Source organism: Bos javanicus, chromosome 1 (assembly GCF_032452875.1).
Source record: "Bos javanicus breed banteng chromosome 1, ARS-OSU_banteng_1.0, whole genome shotgun sequence".
Taxonomy (NCBI): domain Eukaryota; kingdom Metazoa; phylum Chordata; class Mammalia; order Artiodactyla; family Bovidae; genus Bos; species Bos javanicus.
The window spans coordinates 108,777,055-108,789,513 of record NC_083868.1 but is presented as its reverse complement, the minus strand read 5'-3'; the positions used below and the strand labels follow the sequence as shown (position 1 = coordinate 108,789,513).

The 12,459-nt window shown below is 44.4% G+C and overlaps 1 protein-coding gene across 1 annotated transcript in view; it reads right to left on the bottom strand.

Moving 5' to 3' along the window:
- The window catches only part of RARRES1 (retinoic acid receptor responder 1), a 44,056-nt gene that overhangs the window by 9,612 nt on the left and 21,985 nt on the right, over positions 1 to 12,459 (bottom strand). Inside the window, exons 3-5 of the mRNA XM_061425808.1 lie at positions 6,886 to 6,948; positions 4,389 to 4,572; positions 1,328 to 1,464 (exon numbers count right to left, since the gene is read on the bottom strand). Coding sequence (XP_061281792.1) covers positions 1,328 to 1,464; positions 4,389 to 4,572; positions 6,886 to 6,948 — 384 coding nt within the window. The remainder of the gene's footprint in view (positions 1 to 1,327; positions 1,465 to 4,388; positions 4,573 to 6,885; positions 6,949 to 12,459) is intronic.

Below are 12,459 nucleotides of genomic sequence, written 5' to 3'. Positions count from 1 at the left end.
CTGGTAACTTGCACCAGGGTTATAAATTTGGGTACAACTTTGGGTAGAAATTAGCTTGATTTGGGGCATTCCAAATTCCAAATAGAGAATTTGGACAGTCCTCTGAACGTAAGAGTCTGAAGTTCAGGGGAGAGGTCTGGGTTGGTGTCAACAGCAACGTGGCTGTTTCGTCACTCAGTTGTGTCTGATTCTGCGACCCCATGGACTGCAGCACGCCAGGCTTCCCTGTCCTTCACCATCTGAAGATGAGCACATGAGTTTGAGCAAGCTCAAACAAGACTCATGCTTGAGCAAGACTCAGGCTGAGTCTTTTCTTTCGGTGTGCTCCAGTCCATGGGGTCGCAGAATCAGACACAACTGAGCGACGAAACAGCCACGTTGCTGTTGACACCAACCCAGACCTCTCCCCTGAACTTCAGACTCTTACGTTCAGAGGACTGTCCAAATTCTCTACTTGGAATTTAGAATGCCCCAAATCAAGCTAATTTCTACCCAAGTCTGTTCCTCTGTAAATGAAAAGTAGCCTTCCCGTTATTCATGCCAAATCTAAGAATCATCCTCAACTTTTCTCACTGTCGTACATTCCACATTCAGCCCATCAGCAAATACTGTTAGTCCGTCTTCAAAATCCAAACGCTTCTCACCACCCCCACAGCTGCCGCCCTGGTGCAAGTTACCAGCAGACTTTGCCTAGGTCACTGCAATACTCTCTTGTTCTGCCGGCTTCCACCCTTGTCTGTCTAGTCTGTTCTCAGCACAGCAGCCAAAATGATCCAATCTGAAAGTCAGATTGTCACTCTTCTGCTAAAAACTCCTATAGTAAGTAAATGACAAGGTCCTTCTGATGGCCTCCCAGGCCTTGTGTGGACTCATCCAGCCCATCAGCCACACTGCTGCCTCGGGTCCCTCTGCCTGAAACCCCGTCTCATCTGGAGGCATGGCTCGCTCTCACTTCTCTTGGACCTCTGCTCAAATTAGAGGGGCCTTACTTTAGACCAAAGTATAATTCTCTCAATGCCCCACATTCCCTTCTCCCTGCTTTATTTTTCTCCATAGCCCTTATCACCATTTGATACATTTTCTTATGTATCAGTTCACTATCTTCTCTCACTAGAATTAGTCCCAATACAGACAGCTACATTTGAGTCTTTTGTTCACTGCTATATCCTCAGTCCCCAAAACAGTACCTGACATTCACAGATTTATTGAGTGAATGAAATGCAGTTAAAACTCTTGCCACAAATCTAGAAATTCATATGAATTTTTTCTAAGAACATTGCACTGGTTGTACCCCTTGGGTTACAAGTTAATTTTTTGTTTTTCTTACCCACTGCTTGACACTGCTAATCTGTGACATGTAGTAGTGTAGAAACGGTGTTGACTTCTGCCACATCACATAAGAGCTGCCCAGAAAAGCTAGGTCCCAGATGGGTCTCAGAGATGGAGCAATATATCCATGACTGTCTGAAGGAACAAAATAAGTGCATTCATGTTAAGACATTTATAGGACAAAAGTTTAGAAGTTTCAGTAGTCAAACAGGACTCGTATCTGTGTCTACAGTGTATAGAGGTTTACATGCTTCAGCTTGCCTGGTAAGTAAAGCTACTATAAAACAGTTTAAGGGCTACTTGCTGTATTACATAAATGCACACTAAGAGCTGTAATGATTAATCTAAAAATCCTCAATCTCTTAATTAGATGGGAATATCTATCATTATATTCTCCACATCACTTTCTACTTTGGTTCTACAGTGAGTGTGCTGGTCTTTACCAACCTAGCGAATGTCTTTGTCCTTCTCTGATCCTAGGCGTTAAGGCCAATCAGTGGCAGCATCTGTCACTTTTTTTGACCAAATGAAAAAAATCAAGTGGGTTTTTCCTGTGGTATTGTTTTTGGAACTGTAATTTTTTAAATTCAGTATTTATTTTTTAAAAATTACTTAATATCAGATACTGGGATAGGTAGGGAAACAATGACTAATTATCTTTTGTGACTTTTAGGAACTCTAATTTTAGCAAGTTATTTATGAGCTGTTCATGGACCATCCTTTATGTAGTTTGAAAGAGAGATTCCTGGTCTGTATTAAAGCCCAATAATAATTTAATATGTGAGGAATACTAACAGCTCACTTAGGAAATGAACCCTTCTTGGTAAAATAATCTTTTGCATAAATTCTGCTCTGTGTTGGTAGAACTTGATTGATTTACAACAGTATCAGCTCAGAAGGCATTCACTGATTGCCTGGGTGCTGTGGGCAATACAGAGAGAGACCCTACCTCCTCTTGTTGGCAGTGTAGAAAGGCAGCTGACACCTTTCTTAACAGAGGGAAGATTAGAGAGGAGAGGAGGGCACAGGGAACGGGGAGATTTCTTTGGGCTGAAGAAGTTGGGGAAAATGTCACAGAGATGAGATTTGAACTAAGCCTTGAATTCTTGGGGGTGTGTGTGTGCACACACATGCATGTGAGACAGAGTGACAGACTTCCTTCCTCTTACAGTGCCACTCTGGGTTTAAATCTCGAGATAAAACAAATTAACCACAGAAGAAAAATCAGTTATACAAAATACTGCGAATAGTGAGAGCAACCGAATTTGTGTCCAGCGTGAATTCATTAGCATCGATGCAGAGTCACTTTGGACTTTAGCTGGTTATTCCCCAGTCTTTTATATGTAACATATTGGGCTCAGCTATAGGAAGTTTATGAACTTATCAGAAAAGGTGAAAGTTTTACTCATAATGAAAACTAGACAATTACTTTTTAGGGGAAAAACAGTGCAGAGCAAGGATATCATAAAATGGATTAGATCTTCTCACTCACCAATTGTAGAGAAAACTGCTCAACAGTCAAAAACTCTGGGTTAATTAAATAATGGGATCTGCTGAGAGTTGAATTGCCTTCTCCAACATGGATTTTGATTCACTTTATCCAAAACCAAACCTTTTCAGTTGTAAGTAGATAATTTTATATATACAGGCTATAAATAGCACCATTAAATGTCTCTGCTGAATTTAAAGTGACAAGAGAACTTGTAGATTTCATTGATGAAAACATGCACTCTATTAAATTATTTGAATTTCATAGCAACACGTGGAGAAGGTAATGGCAACCCACTCCAGTACTCTCGCCTGGGACTACAGACCCTAGGGACTGTAGCCCACCAGGCTCCTCTGTCCATGGGATTCTCCAGGCGAGAAGCCTGGAGTGGGTTGCCATTTCCTTCTCCAGGGGATCTTCCTGACCCAGGGGTCAAACCTGCGTCTCTTATGTCTCCTGCATTGGCAGGTGGGTTCTTTACCACTAGCGCCACTTGGGAAGCCCCCTTTTCTTCCCATTTGCACTTAGCCAAGCAGGGGATCAATCCCTAAAAACCTAGATTGTAAGCATTAGTCAGTGGCCCCCTTATTGCAGGCAGTTAAATATAAGCAAATTCTACTACAGTATGAGATTCTGATTCTTTGGAACAGGATTTAATCCAAGTTGTCAGAGACCTATAATGAGAACGATCCAAGCTCTGCATTTGAGAAGCGCAAAGAGCAGGATCCTACCTCCAGGTCTGTCAGAACACTCGGCCCCTGTAATGGAGGGACACATACACAGTAATGAATGGGGACCGCAGGGCCTCCACGCTGAAACGGGTCTCTCACAGCCTCCGGGCAAATGAGCAGGCTGAGAGAGAGACACAGGGAGCACTGTGGTGGTCAGATGTCAAGTCTAATGCCTAAGTGCAGGTGCAGAGATGACTTTGCGGTTTTGGAAATTGGATTTGCCGGTAAGTGCTGAGTCTCTGAGTGCCAGAGCAAATGCGCTCTGCTTCACTTCAGCTGAGTCACTGGAGAGGCAAGGTTCATTTCTCAGAAGAGACGGCACCACTGCCCATTAGCTCTGGATAAAATGAGATCAGCTCGACTCCACTACAGCCTCCCAGCAAGGCCCCGAGACAGTCGGCTCGCCCAGCCCTGGTGCAGAACGCGATGCTGGGCATAGCCAAGGCCCTTGATGGGGTCTCATCACTTTAAGTTCCCAAAGCCACCACCAGAAACCTCTAGAAACGTCTCCTTGGCTCCTGGACTCAACCCTGAAAACTGCACTTCTGTGTGTGGGTCCTGTTACAAAGACCTCCACCTCTTTTGGAGTCGAGCTCTTGCCCTGCCCGCGTCTGGGGTGGAAGTGGGCAGGCACAGATAGTTCCTGATGGAGTCACTATCTTGTACTGGAGGAGAAGAACCGGAAAAGGATACTTCTGAATTTTGTTTAAATAATGAGGTAAACCACCTTCTGTCATTAAAGTGCCATTTGGGAAATAAATTTTCAGATAATAATTCTTCTTGAGATTTAGTAATGACACTCATTCCTGAATATAGAAATTCCAGAGATGGGTATATACCAGGAATGCTGACTGCATTCAAGGGGCTTTTAAGTTGCTTCATGAGCTTGTAGAGCTGGTAATCCTCTTCCTGTCTCCTCTCCTTCTTAACGAGCTGAGTACATGTCACATTAACGGCTGGTCTGGGTTTCTCATTCCTGAAAAATACTTGAGCAGAACATTTTCCCAGACGTTTCTCACCTTCCTGAAATAAAGATTTTGGAATTAAAAAGGATGGTTCCTCATCACTTCGCACCCACCCCAACATACAAACACAAGACTGGGGAGCTCCCCGTACATGGCAGGTATGCCCTGGCCTGCATATGTAATGGTCTGCTTTGTAGAGTGTGGTTTTGGGGCTCACACTGAACACAACAATCTTCACCTTTGCTGTCTTTTAAATTCCTGCTTTCTGATGGTGCCCTTAGGAAAGAAGGCTGGGCCTTTTCCAAAGAAATACTCACTGACAGCTGTGAGTGCTGCTGAACTCAAAACTCTAGGACAGGTACTTTGCTCTCTGGGACCAATGTAATGCTCAGTTGGAGCTCAAGCTTGCAAACTTTGACCAAGAGGAAGCTGATCTCCATGAACACAAGTGACAATACCATCATGCTGCCGGATGAATTTGGTCCTCCTACTCCAATTTTACAGATTAAGACTCACGTTTAAAGAGGAACCTCCTCCATGTGTCACAGCTAGTAGGTAAGTGGTCAGCCAGGACCTGAGCTGTATCTGATGCTGGGGCCCTAGCTCTGTGAGAGCCCCGAGATCTAATCTGGAAGAAGTAGAAGCACAAACCACCCCAGTGGTGCTGCTCCAACTACCCATGTGACTGAGGGCTGTCGGCTTATACTCACATTGAAACCTGGACACACTGAGTGTTCTGGGATCTCCCCCAGAGACACGTGGAGCTGGGTAGCTGGATGCTTTAAGTAGACGTCAAGTGCACGACTCATTTCTGGGACAGTTCTTTACTCTTTTAGGTCACTGATTCCTTAATCTAACAATAAAAGCCAAGGAACTGCTTCCCAGAAAAATGTATGTTCATTCAAACCATCCACTGGGCCTTTGATTTGAGGAAGTTCATGGCCCGAGTTAACTCCTGTAACAACTTGGTCAGTTGACCAAGTTCTTTTCCCTTTTACAGTCATTTGAACTGGGCAGAGTCCCAGTTAAAACAACCAGAAAAAAAAAAAGCCCACAAACAAATTGTAATCAAGATTAGATTTACCTAATAAGCTCCCCCTCCTAGAACTAAAGCCAAAAACTCCACAAAAACTGCAATAGGCTTTCCTAATCATCAGTGCCATGCAGTGAAATGGTGAAGGGAGCATTCCAGAAGAGGCTTATCAAGGGCAAAAGACAGGCTGGCACGTGGGCTCTTGATGTCAAAGCTATTTCCAAGGCAGCAGAAACGAAACGGGTGTTGTCCTCTTTTATTTTTCTCCCCCTCCACCCAGTTGGCCCCACAGAATCAAAGCAGTTGCCTGAAGATGAAAGAACTCTCCTCAGCCCCTCATCAGCTCCCCATGCCCTTCAGAGAAGCACAGCAGGTCAAAATAATCTAGTAGTCATTTTCCCTTTCGCTTTAACTGAACACCTCCACTGGCAACACAGAAACCAAAAGCACCCTCCTTATGCTTTAAGAAAATGTTAATTCTTAGGTTAATAAGCAAAGTTGGCGTACTGTTGTCTGGTCAGCTCTGAATACTGGGAAGCTTTCTTCCAGAAGCCTCCACTGGAGGGGCCCTGCCTTCTCTGAAGCGCTGCCTCCCTGAGACACCTTGGTGCTGCCTGCCCACCCTTGCTGCCCTGACTCAGAGCCACATAGAGGGATTTGGCTGCTCCCTCCACCCAGGTTCTGGTTGATGCCTCCCAGCTCGGCCCAGCCCTGGGAAGTTCATCTAGCTCTGATTTCTGTCTGAATCTCCTGTTTACTCTCTTCTTGACAGCAGAGGAAAGGAAACTTGGAGAATCATGGCCTGCTGGGTCACAACTGGAGAGGCTGAAGGTGCCTGCGGCGTGACAGGCTGCTCTGGGTTACAGAATACCTCTGTTCAGGGCAGCTCCCGGAGATGGTCTCCTGCTATGCCAGTCCACTAACGAGAAATGTCACCAGCTGACAGGAAAAGAGCAGGCTGACATTTAGAAGTGAGTCACTCCAGGGATTCTGAGATGTGAGGGAGGGGCAGCAGATGCTAGGGTGCGAAACACTTGCCTAGCGACAAAGATGGCTGTGTGGACTGTTAAAAGCAACCCTGTTTAAGGTCATGAAGTTGTCCTGCCAAGCTCTAGTCTTTGATTCTTGAGAACAAATAGAAAATGAAGCAGGACGGGAAAACACACACACACAGGTAAATCTCCAGGCCTCTATATACAGGTTTGATCAAAAAGTCTGTTCATCTATTATGGAAAACTCCAAATGAACTTCTTGGCCAATCCAATATTAAGATTCTCAGTTAAAAAAAAAATCCATAAAAATTGCTAATGGGACACTTCACGAACCATGGCAGCTTACCTCTGCGCTGTAGAATTCTGTGGTAAACACCAGGTCAAATTTATATTCCTTCTTCTGATTAACCTGAAACACAGAAATGGAATTTTAGCCAAGTGCAAGTTCTGTTAATGGAAATCAAACCTGAATATTCATTGGAAGGACTGATTATGAAGTTGAAGCTTCAATATTTGGCCACCTGATGCAAAAAGTCAACTGATTGATAAAGTCCCTGATGCTGGGAAAGATTGAAGGCAGGAGGAGAAGGAGACAACAGAGGACGAGATGGTTGGATGGCATCACCAACTCAATGGACACGAGTTTGAGCAAGCTCCGGGAGAGGTGAAGGACAGGGAAGCCTGGCGTGCTGCAGTCCATGGAATCACGAACAGTCAGATAAGACTCAGCAACGGAACAACAACAACCGCTTACTCTCTTGGGATAACATGACATGCAAGTGGAAGCTGTAGCACTTATACCTGAATAAAATCGATTTTTTTTTTTTAACCAGGAGAAAAGATCTCAAATTTTAGTCTGGTTATGCCACTCTGCTTGCTGATTTGACAGCTGCTTACAAACAGGAAGGTTGAGAGGGGGAAACTGGTCCTGACACTAGAAGTTGGCTTTGTGGGAGCAGCTAGATGAGAAACAGATGTGAGCACACAGGGTTGAGGAGAGGGTTCCTTCCTTCCCCAACCATCGGTGCCCCTCCATGCCCTGTGCTGGGCACCGGGCCTCAGCAGCTCCCCCTCCTGCCACTTACAGTTGAAAACAGGATCCGGCGACAAAGATGCACCCAGTAATAAATGATGGGTTTTCAGATGGTGGTAAGTGAAGAGACAGTGGTAGTTAAGGAAGGCGTCTGGGGGGAGGAGCCCTCAGCTGAGGTCAAAGGGACAGTGCCGAAGCAGCATCCAGACGCAGGGTGCGCAGAGTGGATCTACATGAGAGGCCTGAGGTGGGAGAGCTCTGTGATGGGCTGAGCCTGGGGCAGGGTGAGTTACCACGGCAATCATGGTCTCCACTTTGGAGCTTTCACGAGTAGGCATGCTTCTAAACTTTGGAAATGCATATTTAGCCTTTTTAAACCTTTGAACTGATTCCAATGCAGAGCTTTAGAGAATACATATCCATATCACTGAAGCCCATTAGACTGTTCAGAAGAACTTTGTTATTGGCCATCATTTTTTTTTAAAGAGCACAATGATCATTCAGTAAAAGGAATGTTTTCTAGAGAAGAAAAGGAGCTTCTGCCACCCGGAGCTGAAGTTATTCCACACAGTGTTAAGTTATTCAGGAAACAGCCATTTCCCTTTCGTGGGAGGTGGGGGTGAGGCGGAAACACAGCCGCACGGGACCTTAGTTCCCCAACCAGGGATCGAACTCAGGTCCCCCTGCAGTGGAAGCAGAGTCTTAACCACTGGACAACCAGGGAATTCCCTCCGTTTCCTGTGAACTTCAGCCCAGGAACACAAAAACCAAGCATGGTTATTTTAAGTAGACGAGATATCATCCATTTCTATCACAGGGTTTAAAAAAAAATAAATTCTGGGAAACTGGAGAATGGAGAGTGAGGATTCTATGGCAATTGTTTATATAAGGAATATTTAAATGTGTGGATGTATAGATATTGCTGGGGGTCAAGGGGCACCCAGAGCCCATGCATGAGAGCTGTTTGCTTAGGGCTCATTTTCAATCTCGAAACAAGTTCTGGTGGAAGCTGAAACACTGATTTCATTAGATATTCATACAAATTACAAAATTCACACACACGTGTCTGTCTTCTCAGCCATTCACTGTTGGCCACCTGGTATGCCAGGCACCAGGGAGATACAAGGAAATTAAACATCCTGTCCAGCCTGACTGGAAACTTGCGCCCTGTGTGGAAAGGGTACATCAACAGCCACACAGTGCAGCTCTCCTATACGGCCAGAGCGGCATGTATGCTGGGCGCTTGCTCTAGGGAGGCTTTCTAGAGCATAGGGGAGCCAGGCAAAGACGTGGGAAGGGAGGGCAGGGGCTGGCGTTTCAGGGAAGGCTGCAAAGCTAGGGAAAAGGCTGTCTGGGGATGTTGGCGCAAGGTCACGAAAGCATTTTTTGTAAAGAGGACTTGGAACTTGATCCCAAAGTCTGTGGGAACCCCAGTAAAGTAAACATATTGCAGCGCTCCGGCTGTTGTGCAGAGTAAAGCGCGACAGAGTTTAGATGGTGCCTTGGTCAGGGTAAAAGTCCAGTGCTCACTATTTGTATTGTTATTAAAACCTGTTCAAACCCACAGCTAACATCATACTCAATAGCGAAAAGCTAAAAGCATTTCCTCTAAGATCAGGAACAAGACAAAGCTGTCCACTCTCCCCACATTTATTCAACATAGTTTTGGAAGTCCTAGCCACAGCAATCTGAGAAGAAAAAAATTAGAGGAATCCAAATTGGAAAAGAAGTAAAATTGTCACTGTTTGTGGATGACATGATACTATACACAGAAAATCCTAAAGACGCCACCAGAAAATGACTAGAGCTCATCAGTGAATTTGGTAAAGTTGCAGGATACATGGAAATTCTCTGACGGTCCAGTGGTAAGGATTTGTGCCTTCACTGCAGAGGGCCCAGGTTCAATCCCTGGTTGGGGAACTAAGATCCTACAAGTCACATACGGTGGCACACCATCCCTCCCCGCAAAGCTGCAGTATACAATACACAGAAATCTTGCATTTCTACACACTAACAATGAAAGATCAAAAAAAAATAAGGAAACTATCCTAATCACAGCTGCATCAATGCAATCCCTATCAATTACCAATGGCATTTTTCATAGAACAAAAATTTTTGTAATTTGTAGGGAAACACAAATGACCTTGAATAGCAAAGCAATCCTGAGAAAGAAAAATGGAGCTGGAGGAATCAGGCTCCCTGATCTGAAACTACACTACAGGTACCTTCCCTGGTGGTCCAGTGGTTAGGAATCCACCTTCCAGGGCAGGGGACAAGCGTTCGATTGCTGGTCGGGAAACTGGGATCCCACATGCTGTGGAGCAACTAAGCCTATGCACTGCAGCTACTGAGCCCACATGCCACAGCTCGAAAAGCCCACACAGAATTAAAAGAATTAATCTTCAAAATGCACAAGCAGCTCATATAGCTCAATATCAAAAAACAAACAGCTCAACCAAAAACTGGGCAGAAGATCTAAATAGACATTTCTCCAAAGAAGACATACAGATGGCCAAAAAGCACATGAAAAGATGCTCAATGTTGTTAATTATTAGAGACACGCAAATGAGTGTTCACCTCACATTGGTCGGAATGGCCATCATCAAAAAGTCTACAAACAATAAATGCTGGAGAGGGTATGGAGAAAAGGAAACCCACCTGTAAATGTTGGTGGGAATATAAACTGGTGCAGCCACTATGGAGAACAGTATAGGGATTCCTATAAAAACCAAAAACAGAACTACCATATGCCCCAGCAATCCCACTCCTGGGCATATACCCAGAGAAAACCCTAATCTGAAAAATACCTGCACCCCAGTGTTCACTGCAGCACTGTTTACGAAGCGACCTCAATGTCCATCAACAGAGGAATGGAGAAGACGTGGCACATACACACAGTGGACTACTACTCAGCCATGAACAGAATGAAATACTATCATTCACTGCAATGGGGATGGACCTAGAGATTGCCATACTGAGTGAAGTAAGTCAGGGAAAAACAAATATCATACGATATTGCTTGTATGTGGAATCTAAAAAATGATCAAAATGAACCTATTTACAAAACAGAAATAGAGTCACAGATGTAGACAACAAGCTTATGGTCACCAAAGGGCACATGAGGAGAGAGGGATAATCTGGGAGACTGAGACTGACGTATTCATACTACTATATATAACTAATAAGAACCTACTGTGCAGCACATGGAATTCTTCCCAATACTCTATAATCACCTACAGGAGAAAGGAAGTTTAAAAAGAGTGGATATATGCATATGTATAACTGATTTCCTGTGCTATATGGCAGAAGCTAACACAACATTGTAAATCAACTATACTCCAATAAAAATTAACTGAAAAAAATCACATCAGGGAGAGCTAGAACTGTGCTGGGAAGTAGGGTCTGGCCCAAGGATGAGACTATGGAAGGCTGAGATCCAGACTCCATTTAGCTTGTGCTGCACTCAATATGCCAGCAAATTTGGAAAACTCAGCATTGGCCACAGGACCGGGAAAGGTCAGTTTTCATTCCAATCCCAAAGAATGTTTAAACTACCCCACAACTGCACTCATTTCACATGCTAGCAAGGTAATGCTCAAAATCCTTCAAGCTAGTCTTCAACAGTATGTGAACTGAGAACATCCAGATGTACAAGCTGGGTTTAGACAAGGCAGAGGAACCAGAGATCAAATTGCCAACATCTGCTGGATCATAGAAAAGGCAAGGGAATTCCAGAAAAACATCTACTTCTGCTTTATTGACTATGGTAAAGCCTTTGACTGTGTGGATCACGACAAACTGTGGAAAATTCTTAACAGAGATGGGAATACCCGACCACCTTACCTGCTTCCTGAGAAAGCTGCATGCAGGTCAAGAAGTTAACAGTTAGAACCGGATATGGAACAACAGACTGCTTCAAACATCAGCCTAGTGTGCTACGGTTCATGGGGTGATACAGTCAGCCATGACCAAGTGACTGAAAAACAACAGCTTGTTTTTACTTTGGTTTTCTCCTGTCTGGAGATTGCAGAGAACGAGCAAGGCTGTATATTGTCACCGTGCTTATTTAACTTATATGCAGAGTACATCATGCGAAATGCTGGGCTGAATGAAGCACAAGCTGGAATCAAAATTGCCGGAGAAATATCAATAACCTGAGATACGCAGATGACACCATGCTTATGGCAGAAAGCAAAGAGGATCTAAAGAGCTTCTTGATGAAAGTGAAAGAGGAGAGTGAAAAAGATGGCTTAAAACTCAACATTCAAAAAACTAAGATTATGGCAGCCAGTCCCATCACTTCGTGACAAATAGGTAGGGGAAAAAAATGGAAACAGTGACAAGATTTTATTTTCTTGGACTCCAAAATCACTGCAGATGGTGACTGCAGCCATGAAACTAAGACACTGGCTCCTTGGAAGAAAAGCTATGACAAACCTAGACACTGTATTAAAAAGTGGAGACATTACTTTGCCAACAAAGGTCTATAGTCAAAGCTTTGGTTTTTCCAGAAGTCATGTATGGAAAGGTGGACCATAAAGAAGGCTGAGCGGCAAAGAATTGATGTTTTCAAACTGTGGTGTCGGAGAAGACTCTTGAGAGTCCCTTGGACTGCAAGGAGATCCAACCAGTCCATCCTAAAGGAGATCAGTCCTGAATATTCACTGGAAGGACTGATGCTGAATCTGATGCTACAATACTTTGGCCACCTGATACGAAGAGCTGACTCACTGGAAAAGACCCTGATGCTGGGAAAGATCGAGGGCAGGAAGAAAAGGGGACTACAGAGGATGAGATGGTTGGATGGCATCATCAACTCAATGGACAATAGTCTGAGCAAACTCTGGGAGATAGTGAAGGACAGGGAAGCCTGCAGTGCTGCAGTTC